The 16,686-nt window shown below is 39.7% G+C and overlaps 1 protein-coding gene across 1 annotated transcript in view; it reads left to right on the top strand.

The window, feature by feature from the left end:
• The window catches only part of TNK1 (tyrosine kinase non receptor 1), a 368,229-nt gene extending 355,146 nt beyond the window's left edge, over nucleotides 1–13,083 (top strand). The window contains exon 15 of the mRNA XM_044077026.1: nucleotides 12,300–13,083. Within this exon, the coding sequence (XP_043932961.1) occupies nucleotides 12,300–12,422 (123 nt within the window). The 3' untranslated portion in view covers nucleotides 12,423–13,083. The remainder of the gene's footprint in view (nucleotides 1–12,299) is intronic.
• The last annotated feature ends 3,603 nt before the right edge of the window (nucleotides 13,084–16,686 follow it).

Here is a 16,686-nt window from a genome sequence, read left to right as displayed (position 1 = left end):
CTGCATTTTTTATCTGAGAAAATCCTGTGGGTTAGGACAAAAACAGGAAAACCTACAACTCCCTGAAATGTTATCATTACTTAATCAGGCTACACTGGTAGCCAGACACAGTACTAAATGTAGTTATGGTGCTGTAGAAGCCTCTTACAGAGCACCTGCTACAGGCTCTGTAATCCACAGGTATGCATGGTTACATAGCCAGGGTATTCTGAGGACATGAAAGCAAAAATAGTAGATTCCCCTTTATACAACAATCTCTTGTTTGGCCCCCAGGCTGCCAACCTTTTCAAAACACTTTAAGAGCAAGATAAAAGCATGAAGGACTGCAAACAGCTTCTTTCAGCCTCTGTACCTAGGTACTAGAGGTATTACCCAACCAAACCCACCTCTTTTGTCAGAAGGGACCCTAGGCCTAGTCAGAAACCTAGGAAGGTTCCCAGAAAGAGATTACTAGATAAACCACAAAGGGATGCCTCAATTGGCAGGCCCCTTTTTGGGGACAAATCTCTATGACTATCTACAACCTCTTCCCCCCCCCCCTGGCCCCAGACCTACCCCTGTCCCTCTGAAAAAGGCTGACCCAGTCTATCTCTATCTGAGAAAAGTTTACTACAGACAACTTGGTGCTTCCTATCATTAAAAAAAGTTATGCCATGTCTTGGATGCAGATTCCCCTTCTAAATGGCATATCCTATCCTCCACACAATCAGATTCCTGTGCTCCCATGCATTTTACAGGAATTTCAGGCACAAGGCACAACAGAGCCAGTGCCAGAAGAATTTGTTGGAAAGGGGTTTTACTCCAAACTTTTCCTAGTGCCAAGGAAAGAAGGGCAGTGGAGATGCATACTGGCTCTCCTTGCAAAACATCTTATTCAAAATGACAGCATTCAAAATGCTCTCATGCACATCCTGCTACCTTTCCTTCTGCCCCAGGCTTTTCCAATGTCCTTAGATCTAATGGATGCTTACCTCAAGATATCAGTGCAGATACCTTGCAGGCAAGGGAGCCCACAGGATGTTTTGCAGGGGGGTGCAAACCCAGAGCCCTGCCCACACAGCCCCCCCCCCCCCACACACATAGCCATTACAGGGTCCCATTACTTGGCTATTTCTCCCCAGTTGCCATAAACACTGTTCAAAATTCTCAGTGTGCATACTGTTTTATGCTTTACTTCTACAATGATTACAAATATCTAGATTTAATTAGGAATCCATGATAAGTTTTTTTACATACCCCATGTAAATTGCAACTAACTCAAGGGAACTTTCAGCTGCCAGTCCTTTTGAATTCTGATCAAGAAGGCTTGGCTGTTCAGTTCTCTGTACTGGAATAATTTCTCATTCATTGCTAATAATCATTTTATTTACTTGGGTTCTAACAGAGTTTTCCTTTTTACCTACTATAAAGACAAGGTATTTGTTTTATCTCAAAATACTTCCCCTTGTTTTATTTATTTATTTATAAGTGACTTAGAAACAACTACTGAGGAATAGTGTTCATTAGCTGGGAATAGTGTTCTTTAGCTCAGTATTTCTCATGTAGGACATTAAACGGAGTTCAATGAACCTGTTCAGATTATACAGATTTAAAAAGATTAGTTTATAACACTAGTGTTATTTGGCTTCCAAGATTAGCTCTCAGTAACACAAGTTGCTGTTTAAATAAAAGCTGGCATTCTGTGCTCTGAATGCATGACACACTACAGCTGTATTTAACTTAAACTGTGTGCAGTCACTAAATTATGTATATCTTTTAATTAATGCTTAATCAAGCATTTCTTCATAATCCCAACATTGACACAGTTGCAAGTCATCATCTTTTCAAAGATAATTCCAATAGCCCTAATATATGCACATTATTAATTCTTTTTTCAAGTTTAGTTTTACTGAGTGGGAGAGGGAAATTCTGGGCGTTTTCTGCTTTTGTGTGGTTGACGCTTAGTTATATGAAACTGGGTCTATTATCAGTGACGTGAACAACTTCATTATATGCTTAACTAAAAGCTTTAGACCTTATTTCTTGACACAGACATTACAGTATCCTTCCTGTTACTGTGATAAACCAAAGTAGCCATGCATAAGAAGTGTACATATTTATACATATGATTATAATATATACAGATTGTTTTAATTATAATATAAAATAATTTAATTATTTCCCTTCTGTAATACAGCACCACTTATTAGTGCATTTTAAATTTATAGTTTTGGATGTTTTTCCAGCAAGCAATGAAACAAAACATATGAGCCAATAACTGTTCAATTCAGAACATTTCAGCCATAAAAGGCCACTTAAACTTCTGTCATTACAATCCATCAATGTCAGTCAGTATGCACAATCTCTGCAGAAGTAAACGTCATCTGAATAATTCCACATTATAGAGATCTGAAACTTGAAGAGGTTGTTGCTAGAAAACAACTTTATATTTCAGTGTTTCATCTACAAATTCAGTGCCTACTGCCTTTAAAGAATAAATTGCCCATGCTACATTAAAAAAAATGGTAAGCTAGTAGTATATTGCAATAGGGAATGGGTGGCAAGCTGAAAAACAGGTTCATAGTTACTAGGCATTTCCTCCAAAGGAGGACATACTCAGGACTACAGCACCCTATCTCCTTAAAATACAAATCTACATGCTGTGGAAGTAGAACCTATAGCCTTCTACATCAAGATGCAAGTATACTACCTGCTGTGCTACAAACACTGCTTTAAAATTCTATATGACAATAGTGATACCATTTGCTGAACAAAACAGTTGTACCTTTTAAGCAAACTTAGCATGAGCAGCAGTAAATTTCTCTTCCCTTGAAACTCACAATTCCTTAAATATGCACTTGAAAATAAATTCCACCTGATAACTCTAACTAGGGCATTTCACTCTCTCACCCCCCCCCCCCCTCAAAGTCTTAATGCACGAAATCTGGACAAAGCCTAAAACAAACAGGGACCGATTATAAATATTGCCCTCATGAACTTAGAAAATTGCTAAAAAATAACAGAATTTGTTAGTATGCATTTTTTTAAAGGATATGACGTCTAAAACTCAAACGTCTGTTATTATTTAGCAACTTCAATAGAAGTCTAAGCTGAAATCACCCCTCAGGAGTCTGTATGATAATGAAGAGAGGGGCAAAGCATTTAGTCTATCAGAATGGCTAGGGGTACTCAGACCTGAGATCTTTTTAGAGAGGAAACATTAAGGGTTCTGAAGTTGCTTTAGATGCTTAGGGAGGTATATGCCAAAGGGTACATGCCTCAAATAACAAGCTAGTTATTATCCGAAACCCAATCATACTCCTCTGTGTAAGCATTAATCAGTGCTACTATGCTCTAGTCTCACATAAAAGTTTCAACAGCAGCACCACCGAACAAAGTTGGAAACCTGTGACAGCCTTAAAAGCTGTAGTACAATTTGCACTGAGATGAATAAAGCAGGACTATAGCTTCTTTGGTTTTGGGGAGATGCCATGAAAGATTAGTGCAAGGTAGAAGGATTTTCTAACCACTACCGAGACTTAGTGGTCAAAGAAGAGTATATTGTCATCATGCATATCCAAGAATCACCAAAATCCACGGCCACAGTACCCAAATCTCCAAAAAATGTGGTTAGAAGCAGTAGGTTAAGAACAGCACATTTATTGGTACGTAATCTGAATCACACCAAACAGCAGCAAACAATAAACCAAGCGCTTTCGCTCAGTTATTACCGAGCTTCTTCAAGGTTAAAAAATCTGTTGTGTAGTCAGCCATGTTAAATACTAAATGCAACATCACATGACATACCCCCCCCATGTGAATCATCCCTAATCAGTTTCTTAAAAATACAGTGTGTATAAACTTTCCTTAAATATTAAATATATGTTCCAATCCAAAAATCAAACTCAACTTTAAATCCAGTAATGCCAAAAATGAAAATATATAATATATTACAACACATGTAAAAACACATAAAAAATAATAAAATAAATGGTAATGAAATTAATAAATATGACAATAATAAATGTTAAACTAAACCATGAAAGTAAATAAATGTAACATCTTCATTACCAATACAGCACATGGTAACCAAACTAAGGCATTAGGCTGAACTGCAAGTACATCCAATACCAGTATGTTTAATGGGGAAATTTAAGCAGTCTAGAAGAACCCCTATTATAATCGTGCCATTCTTAATTTGAGCACACTGTTTATATTCAAGGCGTCATTCATGCCCGGTGGTCTAATTGCGTCCAGACTTTGCAGATTCTGCTGTATGTCAGTAACAGAAATCTGAATGAGCTCTCAGCTGTATATTGACCCAGAGATAGTCCTTTCATTACATCACAGTGACCAGTGTAAATAGTCACAAAAAGCCTCATTCATAAATACACATTTTACCCTTAAAAAAAAAAATATATATATATATATATATATATATATATATATATATATATATAATTCATCAGTTACTATTTCCTTACAAAAATATAAAATATGCAAACAAAAGTATATAGTGGATTGATGACATATTTATATTAATACATATATATATTTTGTTTATATATTTTTGTTTACATATTTTATATTTTGTAAGGAAATAGTAACTGATGAATTATATATATTTTTAGGGTAAAACGTGTATTCATGAATGAGGCTTTTTGTGACTATTTACAGGGTAGAGTGAGATAATATTTTTAAGTGAGTGTTACGCAGCTTCATTTGATTAATTGATGGTGTAATTACTTAATTGACTATGCATTTAACTAATGTATAAAAACTTGGGTGTAACACACTCATTTTATCTGAAGACGTCCTACCAGTGAGTAGGACGAAAAGCGCTTTATTTTAATATTTTATTAAACTTTTCATTGCTGTTTGCACCTGTGCCTTTCTGTGGACTTTTTCTTAATGACCTGTTAACCCAAACTACTTTACCACTAGACCATCTCCAGTTCACTCAACTCCTCCTATCTCATTTGGGGATCACAGTGAACTACAAAAGTTCCTCTCTGCAGCAATCTTAGGATCTAGTCTTCCTGGGCTGTAGGCTAGACATAAAACAAATGCAAGCCATCTTACCTCAAGAGAAGGTGGAGAATCTTACAAACTGCTTCCACAACCTTGCCTCCCTCTGTCAGTTCTCAGCAAGGGAGATAGTAAGGGCTCTGCAGTTCATGGCAGCTGCTGTCCCAATGCTCCCTCTAATCAGACTGCATCTGAGGAAAGTCCAGTGGTACCTGAAAACATTTTGGTATCAGCACTTACACCATCTGGACACAGTGATTTTCTATTTTACCCTGTCTTAAAAAGCAGTTCTTATGGTGGAGGGATCAGGTGAAACTCAACTCAAGGCTTCCCGTCACTCCTGCAGCCTCAGTTTAGGAAATACAGACAGATACCTCAGGCAAGGCATGGGGGGGGGTAGAAAAGCACCCAATGAGTACAGAGCAGATAGCAGACAATGCTACTAAACAAACACATCAACATGAAGGATTTGAGTGCCCTCATCTAAGCTCTTCAAGTCTTTTGACATCTCTGGAAACCAAGTAGCCTACAAGTGCTCACAGACAGCACAACAGTAATCTGGTACATAAAGAAGCAAGGAGGGACTAGATCTTACCAATTGTGCAGACAGGCACAGAAAGTCTGGGAACTTACCACCCAGAAAAACATGTTCCACATAAATCTGATCACAAGAAAATTTGTTAGCAGTTGCTTTAATCAGGACCTTGAAGGACCCTCATGAATGGACATCCTTCATCTTTGGGGGACTCCTCAGACAGATGTGTTCTTTTCAAAGATAAACAAAGAGCTTCTAATTTCCACCCGGGACCCTTGGTCCTCAATCTGGAGAACAGATGGTTTCACATTTCAGTGGACAGTAGAGTTCCTCTACACGTTCCCACCATTACCTCATTTCAAAAGGTCTTGAAAAGCCCAAAAAAAAAAACTCTTGCTGGTGATTCTCTTTAGGCCAAGACAACATTGTTTCCCTCTTTTTTATCTTTTAGCCAGGAGCAAGTACTGCAAACTGCCACACCAAGCAGATCTCATCACACAACAGAAGGGGTTACTGCCTCACCACAATCTGTCATCCCTTAACCTAACTAATTTCTTACAGCCACCATTTTGCTGAAGAAGGTATTAATGCTCTCCAAGAAGCTGGAATACCCACCACTTGAAAAATCTTACATAGCCAAATCAAAGAGATTCTTCTGTTGGTGCCATAGGAATGGATAGGACCCCAAAGATATAGGTAATCTCCAAACACTTGACCCTACTCAGTTTGGATTTGTCAAAGGGAGATCATGCTTCTTAAACCTAGTGGACTTCTTTGAGACAGACACCAAGGCCCTGGACAAGGGAAAATCTCTGCATACAGCCTACCTAGACTTATCCAAGGTGTTTGACACTATTCTCCCACTCAGGCATCATTGACAAATTCACCCAGCTCAGTATCAACACTTATGTCATTAGATGGGTCACTAACTGGCTCACTGATAGAAGCCATATATTCAAAATAAATGAATCCATCTCCAACAGCAGACCGTAACCAGTGGTGTTCCACAGAGATCAGTCCTTGGACCTCTACAGTTTGAAATCTATTTCTATGAAGTACAAGCAAAAACTAAAGGTCTGTGGCTAACAAAGTTTGCTGATGACTGCAAACTGGGAACGGTCATAGAATCTCCAAATTATGTCAACATCCTACAAAATGGTCATTACTAACATGGGCGACCATTGCTGTACACCAGTAGTCAGCACTTCCCTGGTTAGATCCAAACACAAACTAATCACCTTGGAAATCCACATCCCACCCAACCCCCCAACAAAGGTAACCACCATGAAAAACTTCTCCAAAGTTAACTTTGGGCTCCTAAGAACAGAGGTGGCTAACTTCACAACACCCATGCAAATGGAGAATAGTTGCATGACCGCCGAATCATACACCAATGCATGAAACGAACACATACACAAATGCATGGATCTCACCATACCCAATAGAACCAAGACGCTCTTCTCCAAAAAAAAAGGAAGCCACTCTGGTGGTCACTTCGCATAAACAAACTCTACAACAGATGGAGGAAACTGATGCAGAATAAGGTGAAGTCCCAAGACTCCATTATCAGCCTCAACAAAAAGTTGAGATCCCTCATCAAATCCTCTAAAGCTAGCTATGAAAACAGAATTGCAGCACATAGTAAAGACAACCGCAAGGCCTTCTATAGTTATGTAAAGAACCTCCACGGCAGTACCCAGATTTGCTCTGAGCTACTGCACAATGGTACCTCCTATACCGAGCCAACAGATATTCCCAATATACTGGCCTACAGATTCAGTGCCAACTTTACCCCCCCCCCGAAGGACCAATCACAATATCAGTAGATTGCCAGGCACCCAGTATTACTGCTACACAGGTTAAAACAACATTGTCCAAGGCCAAGAATACAGCTTCTGTAGGACCCGACAGTATCCCTGGCTGTGCTCTGCATGAACTACAGAGTGAACTGGCACCTCACCTGTGTGCCCTGTTCAATCACAGCCTCACCTCAGGCTTTGTCCCTACTGAATGTTGTGCTGCTATAGTCATCCCTCTCCACAAAGGAGGAGCAACTACAGACCCTGGGAACTATTGCCCCGTTAGCCTGACAAGTCTGATATGCAAAGCTATGGAATGCATCATCATGGACCTAATAAACAAGGATATAGGGAATCTACAAACTCTGGATCCCACACAGTATGGTTTTGTGAAGGGTAGATCATGCCTGCTCAACTTGGTTGACTTCTTTGAGTCAGTCACCAGAGCTGTGGATGAAGGCACCGTGGTTCATACAGCCTACCTTGATCTGGCCAAAGCCTTTGATACCATTCCGCTGTCAGGAATCATAGAAAAACTCACTAAGCTAGGCATCAGTCCCTATTTCACTAGGTGGGTTGCAAACTGGCTCACAGACAGAACCCACGGTGTGAAAGTAGCTGACTCCAAGTCAGACTGCCAAACAGTCATGAGTGAAGTCCCACAGGGATCAATCCTGAGTCCTCTCCTGTTTGGTATTTACTTCTCAGAACTCCAGGCCAACACAAAGGGACTCTGGCTGACAAAGTTCGCAGACAATTGCAAGTTGGGAGCCATTATTATTATTATTATTATTATTATTATTATTATTAGGGCACAGTGGTGCAGCGGTTGCGTTGTCGCCTCACAGTAAGAGGTTTTCCGGTTCGATTCTCAGCTCGAGTGCCTTCTGCGTGGAGTCTGCATGTCCTCCCTGCATTCGTGTGCATTTCCTCTGGGTGCTCCAGTTTCCTCCCATGTTACAAAGACGTGTTTGGAGCATTTTTCCTCGGGCCTACACTGAAAATTGACTTTGTTTCAAGTCGGACTTTCCCAGTTAACAAATGTTAAATAAAAAAATAAAATAAAAAAAAATTATTAACTCTCCAAGTGATGTTGACATCCTACAGAAAAGCCTCACTGAGACCAACGACTGGTGTCAGAACCATGGCCTTAAGCTCAATGCCAAAAAATGTGTCGTCATCCCCTTTGAGAAAAACCCAGTTCCCATGAACTACCACATCAATGGTAGTCCACTGAACACAGAAGGCGTTATAAGAGATCTGGGAGCATAGGTTGACATCAACCTGTCTTTTGACCACCATACTACCACTGTGGTCAGAAAGTCCTTCTATGTGGCACATCTCATTACTAAGGGTTTTGCATCCAGGAAGAAAGAGATCATTGTCTCCCTCTACTCTTCCTTCATTAGGCCAGTCATTGAGTACAATGCCCCATTTGGCATGTACCTCACTAGACACCTGCAACAACCGGAGAGGCTGCAAAAGTACCTCACAAAGAGGATCCTAGGCCTTAAACACTTGTAATATATGGACTGTCTCAAAAAACTCCAACTTTTCTCTGTCTCATATCGCCTACTTAGAGGCAATCTCTGCTTGACTTATAAAGCCATATCTGACCCAGCTCTATTAGAAATGCTACATCTAAAGAAATTCCAATCCCTCCGCACCACATGCTCCAGAGATCTCAATCTCATTACCACAATCAACAGAATGTGCTGGAAGGACAGGTTCATAACCCAGGGACTGCCCATGCTATGGAATAGAATTCCCATACATGTCAAACAGAGCACCTCACTGGCCCTCTTCAAGAGAAATCTTGATGAGTGGATGGGAAATAGAAAATTCACCCTGGGGATCCCTCCAGTGGCTCTACTCAACAGAGGCACTGGAAACTAAGGTCAGGTGGCACAATGCCAGGGTAATCCTATGGGTTAGGCTTGTAAAGACTCCAGGGCCATTTGCCTAGTACACACCTGTGAACCTATGAGCCTATAAGAGGGTATTACACAAACACAAACAAATGATTGGTGCCAAAGCCATGGCCTTAAACTCAATGCAAAAAAAATGTATTATCATCCCTTTTGGTAAGAGCAAAGTTCCTACTAACTACCACATCAATAGCAACATCTTAAGTATGCACTCAGTGGTGAAAGACCTGGGCACACAGGTTGACAGCAAGATTACCTTTGACCACCATATCTCTACAGTGGTAAGAAGGGCATTTTATATTGCTCATCTCCTAATTAAGTGCATTGCCTCCACAAAAAAAAAGTAGTTACAACCTCTCTCTACTCTTTCCTCATCAGGCCCATAATTGAGCACAACTCCCCCTTTGGGTATGTACCTTTCCAAGAACCCACAGGAGTTGGTGAGAAAAGGGTTCCTTACAAGGAAAAATTCAACGTCTTCAGCGTCTGTCCTATGTGGATCATCTGACATCACTGTCACTTTATTCTGTTTCATGCAGACTACTCAGAAATGATCTCTGCCTTGCATACAAGGCAATCTCTGACCCTGCTTTATTGGAAATGCTGCATATCTGTAAGTCAAAGGGTACACAGGTTACTCACCCTAAAGACCTTAACCTGGTATTTGACGTTAACAGAACCTGCTGGAGGGATAGATTTGTCTCCCAGAGGTTACCACACATTTGGAACATACTTCCACTTCATGTCAAACAGAGCACCTCGTTGGCCTTCTTCAAATGCAATCTGGATGATTAGATGGGTAACCGTAAATTCACCATGGGGGTTCCACCTGTGTCCCTCTTGGACAGGGGCAATAGGTGCTGATTGTGAAAATAAGGGTAAAACTTGGCTAGGCTTGTAAAGGCCCTAGGGCCATTTGCTTAGTAACTTCCTATGATACTATGATCTTATGAATCAATCAGAGGTACCTTCCATTCTGAAATATCTGTGTGAGATCTTACATACAGGCCTGGTCTTTTCTTCCATCAAAGGCCATCTGTCAGCCATCTCTTTTTCTACATTTCACCCCCCCCCCCACACACACACACTTATGTCCAGATCTGAGGTCAAATTATTCATAAAAGGGTTCCTGCATCTTAGACCACCAAGAAAGCCCATTAACCCTACTTGGGACCTATTGTTCATGCTGAAAGACCTAACCTTACCTATTTTCCAACCAGCAACATCAGCAAGCTTCATCTTCTGCACCTAGAAAACTTTGCTACTTTTGGCTTACTTCAGCTAGGAGAGTTTCTGAGCTTCAGGTATACATGGCCATTCCTCTTTTTTTTGTTTGTTTTAACAATGACAGGGTGACCCTTAGGGCTAGCTTTTCATTTATGCCTAAAGTGGTGATCTCTCAATCAGGCCAAAAATCTACCTACTTTCTTTCCCAACCCATAGAATTGGGGTGAAAGAATACTAGATTCTCTGGACATTTATATTAAGATTCTATTTGGACAAAACAAAATCCATTTGAAAATCTGATCAACTGTTTGTTTCTTTCACAGACTCGAAATTGGGCCAACTGGTATCCAAGCTAAACATTGCAATCCGGATGTCTAAGGCCATCTCCTTTTGTTACTCTCTATAACCTTGCCCTCACACCCTTGTGCTCATTCTTGTAGTATCTCTGGCAGATTTTGGGGCTTTCTACAAAGGAGAAAATGCCAGTTCCATACTGGAAACTGCCACCTGGTCATCTGTACACACCTTCACTGAACACTACAGGATTGATGCTTTTTCAAGATCCAGAGCTGCCTTTGCTAGGTCAGTCCAGTCTGGACTCCAGGACAGTTCCTCTACTTTTAAACACCAGCCTTACTTTCCCTTTAGCTTTGGGATTCACCCATGTGTTAGGAAGTGATGCAAGTCAAGACATAGTACAGCTGTGTAAGGACTTCTGTAACAGTAGATGTCCTACTGATCCCTGCTGCAGTATTCCTTCCCACCCTCCTTCCCCTGTCTCCTTTCTCCCTCCGTTCCTATTCCATGGGATATACCCTAGAATAGAGGGGGTCTTTCTTACCACTTCATACTATGCTTTATACTATACCTGTCGTAGCTCACCAGTTTTCTGTCTCAGGGGTCTTCAGGCTGCTGGATTGGAGATAGTCAAAACAATTACACTTGTACTTCTGCCTATATACCCCTTTGCTTGTGAGCTGAGGTCACATGCTGGATGTATGATATTAGGAAGGTAAAGCCTTTGATACCCCTGCCAGATGTCAGTGGTGATAATCCATGTATTAGAAATACTGCAACAGTGGTCAGTAGGACATCTAGTGTTATGGTAAGTTCTTACACAACCGCTAATTTCTATCTTTGTCCCTGCCTCTCTCTCTCTCTCTCTCTGCCTGTCACCTTTGTCCAGGTGTTGCTGTAGTAAGCTGATATGCTATGTCTTCTGTATTAGTTGTGTTATAATCAATGAACCATTCAATAGGCCCTCTCCAGACTGCTTCCATTCTGAAGGTGTCATAGGTGATGAATTATGAAAAATTGCTTCAGATTAAGTTCTTATCTTATTGTTGTACAATGGGATAATACCACTTTGCTTCCTACTAAGGTGTCTCCCTAAGCATTCCAGTATCCCTGAAGTCCCCATTATTAGTGTCTCACACTCATAACTACATATAATGCAATATGGGACAGTAAACCCCTGTCCACTTCTGCTTTTTGAGTAGTAAGCTGTGCAGGTCACCATGGTTTGGTATGTACCTTTCCAAGCACCTGCAGCAGTTGGAGAGACCACAAAGGTTCCTCACAAGGAAAATGGTTGCCTGAAGAAATGTCCTCTAGGGAACAGGTTAGATTCTCTCCTTATCAAGGCTGTAGTTGTCTATGCCTTTGGGTCTAAGAACATAGCAATGGCACGAGAACCAGAGAGAGACACATGACATAAATAAAGGTGAAAATTATGCATGATGTACACAAACTTGTATGAATCTTTGATGACTTTAATTATATTTCTCTTTTCTTTTTTCTTAGTTGGAACAACTGTTTCATACAAGTAACCTATCCAGAGAAGAATGCCGTAGAATTCTGGAAAAGTGTCAGTGGAATCTAGAATTAGCGGGCCGTTATGTATTGAGACGAGCTGTCCTGTCATGAGGGAATAAATGGGTCACCTTGGAGCTAGGAAAAATGACCCGTTTCATTGACTGCTGATTTTCCAATCTGCTGACCAAACTGTTTGTGGGCAATGAAACAGGATGACATTTTTTTCTGCACAAGTTAAGTTATTTCACAGGTCAAACTCTACAGCTGAAAGTTTTGTGCTTCAGTTACCAGAAACAGTAGCTGTACTCATTGTCATGTCAAGCTACTGAAGGGGTCCAGTCTGTAATGCACTTTACACCTTCCTTTGGATTTTAGAGGACCTTTAGGAAAACTTTATTAGAGCAACAGCAGTTTTTGGATTCCTTTGACAAGATATTATCCTATAAAAAAAGAAATGCTTAATGATTTAGGATACTAGACTCTGGACTGGTATGTGTAGAGTTCTATTTTCTTAATGCAGCATGTGCTACGATTCATGCAAGTGTATTGTGAGAAGAAGAATAATGGAGTCATTGGAAACCAACATAATACACAGGAAATTTACTTTCACAGTGATAAATATTTGAAGGAAAGGGTGAAAAAAGCATGTATTCTGTGAAGTGAAACGATCATATCTGAAACAGGGAGCCAAGGAAACAAAGTTCATTTACTATTCAAAAAAAAATATATATATGTATAGCAGAAACAAATATGAAATCTGAGGAACAAACTGGAAAAAAATTAAGTTCCAGCTGGGAAAATATGTCTAACTGTTTTGAATCGATGGAGGGACCAAATAAATTCCAGCTGGGATTCATCTGTTTTGAATTGATGGAGGGACCATTATTTCTTTACTGACTTGTTTTATTTACCCCTCTTGTAGAATGTCAGATGATAGGAATATTGATAGTGCTGTAATAACCACAAGTATTGTAAACTGTCAATGCCCACACAGAAGCCATTGATAGTACATAGCAGGGAAATGATAAGGCAAATTGAAATTAATCAAACTGTACCAGGCTTGTATGTGGTGTTTGTAATTTTGTTCCCTTCAGGCTTCTAGCAAGGCAAACAAATCCAGTGACATAGTAAACTCTGCAAGTCAGTATTTCAAATAATCAGACCAGGCAAGGACCTTAAAATGTGTTAATTTGCATGAATATTATTACAGTCCGGAATATGTAAACATGTTCATATTTAAAAAAAATGGGACAGGTTTTGGGATATTTATAGAGCATGTGCCAACATAAGTCAGTTAGGAGATTGTTATTGGTCCTTCTAGTCTGTAAGGGTTTTGCAACTACCCATATGAAGCTTCTTTTATATGATTTCATTCTGTGGAAGTCACTGTGAGCTGAGACATTTCAAGCTGATAAGCAGTTCCCAAACTCTACAGTGTTCCGTACTATGTCAGGTGTATGTAAGTCCATATTTGTAACAGGTCAGCTCTGATCTGGAAAAATACCTTGCCACAGTTTTACTATAAGAATAACCCCTCCTTTCCACACTTAGCACTAAAAGTGATCCTGATATGACTGTGATATATTCAAAAATGCACTGTAGTATTTTAAAATTAACCTTGGTAGATGGAATACAACAGGTCATGGAATACAAGTCAAATCATTTGAGGTTTTAAACAACATGGGCTCTGTTTACCAAAGTGCTGTGTCAATATGACACTGAAGAAAAAAAATGTGAATGGGCATTTCATTTGTATGGGAGCGGGACATTAATGGGCATTTCATTTGGGTGGGAGCGGGACATTAACTTGCACTGCTGGTTACCTTAGATGGAATAACATGCCACTTGCTTGTAGGGGGTGCAGCTGTGCATCTTATTAATAGACTGGTTTTGGTCAGCTTACCTTCCTAAAGAAAAAGGTGGAGTTGGTAATCTTGCCATGCTTCAACAATACCAGGGTTAGAGACTCGAGGAGCTACAGCAGAAGTCTGTAAAGTTAACAGTAGTAAGTGGGTGTATTAACTTCATTCTGTGAATGCTGCTAAATGTCTGTGGTGATAAAAAGCAAATAATTAGATCAGGTATTTTAATTTCTTTTAGTGGACATAGTGTGGAAACATCTTTATCCCTGTCCTTAATATGCACATTCAGCTGCAGAAAAAGATAAAAGTAGAAGGTGTACATTATTTTTTTAAAAAGTAATTTTGAGAAAAACGTGAAATGCACAGGTTAATACCTCATATATTTAGAAGATGTTTTGCCTTATGGTATTTAGTGCAACAGAATGATACTGCATATATTTTTCAACAGTTTTACTTAGAAATGTGTGACTTTTTTCTCTTTTAATTTAATGAGCTGAGACTTGGTTTTCTGACTTTCCATTCTTGATGAATGCCTTCTATGTATATGTGCATGGGTGTGTGTATCATCCATCCATTAGTGAGATATGGTGCTATCATTCTGTTATATTCACTACAGAAACATAGGTATTTTTAAATCTGACAAATAACTTTATGGTGATAAATTAAGAGCCAAGAATGTTAATTAATGTTAGGTCATTAACTGAATAATTAGCTGTACATGTTGTACACGTGTGTTGCATTTGAAACATATATCTCTAAAGATCTTGACAGAATCTTCTGTATAAATATGTATCATATTATTTTTCCAAATAGTAAATCTAGTTTATTTAGGTTTACCTTCATAACACCGATCACATTATGGTAGACCCCGCAATTGTGAATACCGAACTGCGACTGTCCAAAATGTCGAACACCACATATCCGAATGGCAAAATCTCGCCCCCCCCTTTTGACCCATGGTCGCACTGGTGTGGAGGTGTGGCACAGCTGGAAATGTCAAAATTCGACATTTATTCAACATTATAAAAGTTTTGCAGATCTGGTTTCATGGAAATGGTTCAATGATGTGGCCGGTCGATCATATGTGATCGACAATATGAGGGTAAACTGTTTATTTAATATTTCATTTTCCAAAGTTTTTGCAGAGCTGTTTTATAACATGGTTCACAGTTGCCTCTAATGCTACAAACTGTCTTCATGTAGTACTTTGTGTTGTGTTGTGTATGTTATATGCAGGGAGGATGCTTAAGTAAATGTACATGTTATTGTAGCAGAAAATGTTGAAAGGACTAGGCCATACGCAGACTGACTCTGTTAAGGTTTCTGTCTCACAGCTTCATAGTCAGAGGTCACTTTGTGGTGTTTGTATATTCTTTCTTAATTTTAGGTGGGGGGGGGGTCCTCCACATACTCTACCTTCATCTGACCTCCAGAAGCATGCTAGTTGACTGGCTACTGTAGACTGTCCATATGTATGGCATAGATCCTTGTCCTTAAGGCCTTCGTCATGGATGAAAATGATCTGAGAAGGCAAAGTTCATTGACCTAATTAACAAATAAATAAAGCACATAAAAATAAATGAGAGTTTGCTTATGTAGAGGGCTGATGGATTCTTTCACAGTATAAAAATATCTATTCTAAATGGACAGATGAGAAAAGGCTCTGCAGAACACCAGCAAACAACTAGGTGCTTGTTAACAGGCCTTTGTAGAAGGATATGCCAAATCTAGAGTCTGGCAAATTTCTGGGTAGGAAGGGAAATAGGATAGAAGTGCAGATAACAAGGAGCATTAGAATATTGTAATGGGGAGGGTGATGCCCCTGGACAAAACAGTGCTGCATTACTATGGGGATGGAAGGGATGACTATGGTATTTGTAAATTTGGCAAATCAGCTTTATGGTGATAAATAAGTCAAGAATGTTAATTACTGTAAGGTTATTAAATGCATAATTAGCTCTGTATGTTGTGCACGGTATGCATGCATTTGGTCGGCAGGTAGATGGCCGATCGGAAAATGTTCGAACGCATGTCTGCGAATTTGCATAAATGCGAACACAAAGTAAGCGAAACGCAAAATGTCTCCCCCTTTGTGACCCATGGTAGTACTTGTTTAGGTGGTAGAGCAGTCTGAATTGACGAATTCAGTGTTTTGTTCGACATTCTGACCATTCGCCACAGGGAGATCCGATGTTGCAGGTCGGTGTTGTACCTGATCAACGAAAGCTTGTTCGGTCAAATGCATGTATTCCGTTGTGCACATGTGTTGCATTTGAAACATATACCTCTAAAGATCTTGGCACAATCTTTTCTATAAATTATAAGGGAGGGGAGTGGGTTGCCAAAAACATTAAATGAAAGGGTGGGAGAAGTAAAGCAATAAGATATTATAAGGAAAAGGTCAACCACAGACAATGAACATTTATTTTGTAAGTTAGGTGGTGGAAGGGGGCTGCCCTAAAAACAGGAACTAAATGCTGTTACATTGTGAATTTGTATGTGGGAGGGGTTAG

This window comes from Protopterus annectens, chromosome 7.part0, assembly GCF_019279795.1.
Source record: "Protopterus annectens isolate FY-2018-M chromosome 7.part0, PAN1.0, whole genome shotgun sequence".
NCBI lineage: Eukaryota > Metazoa > Chordata > Ceratodontiformes > Protopteridae > Protopterus > Protopterus annectens.
This window is presented reverse-complemented; position numbering and strand designations above follow the sequence as displayed.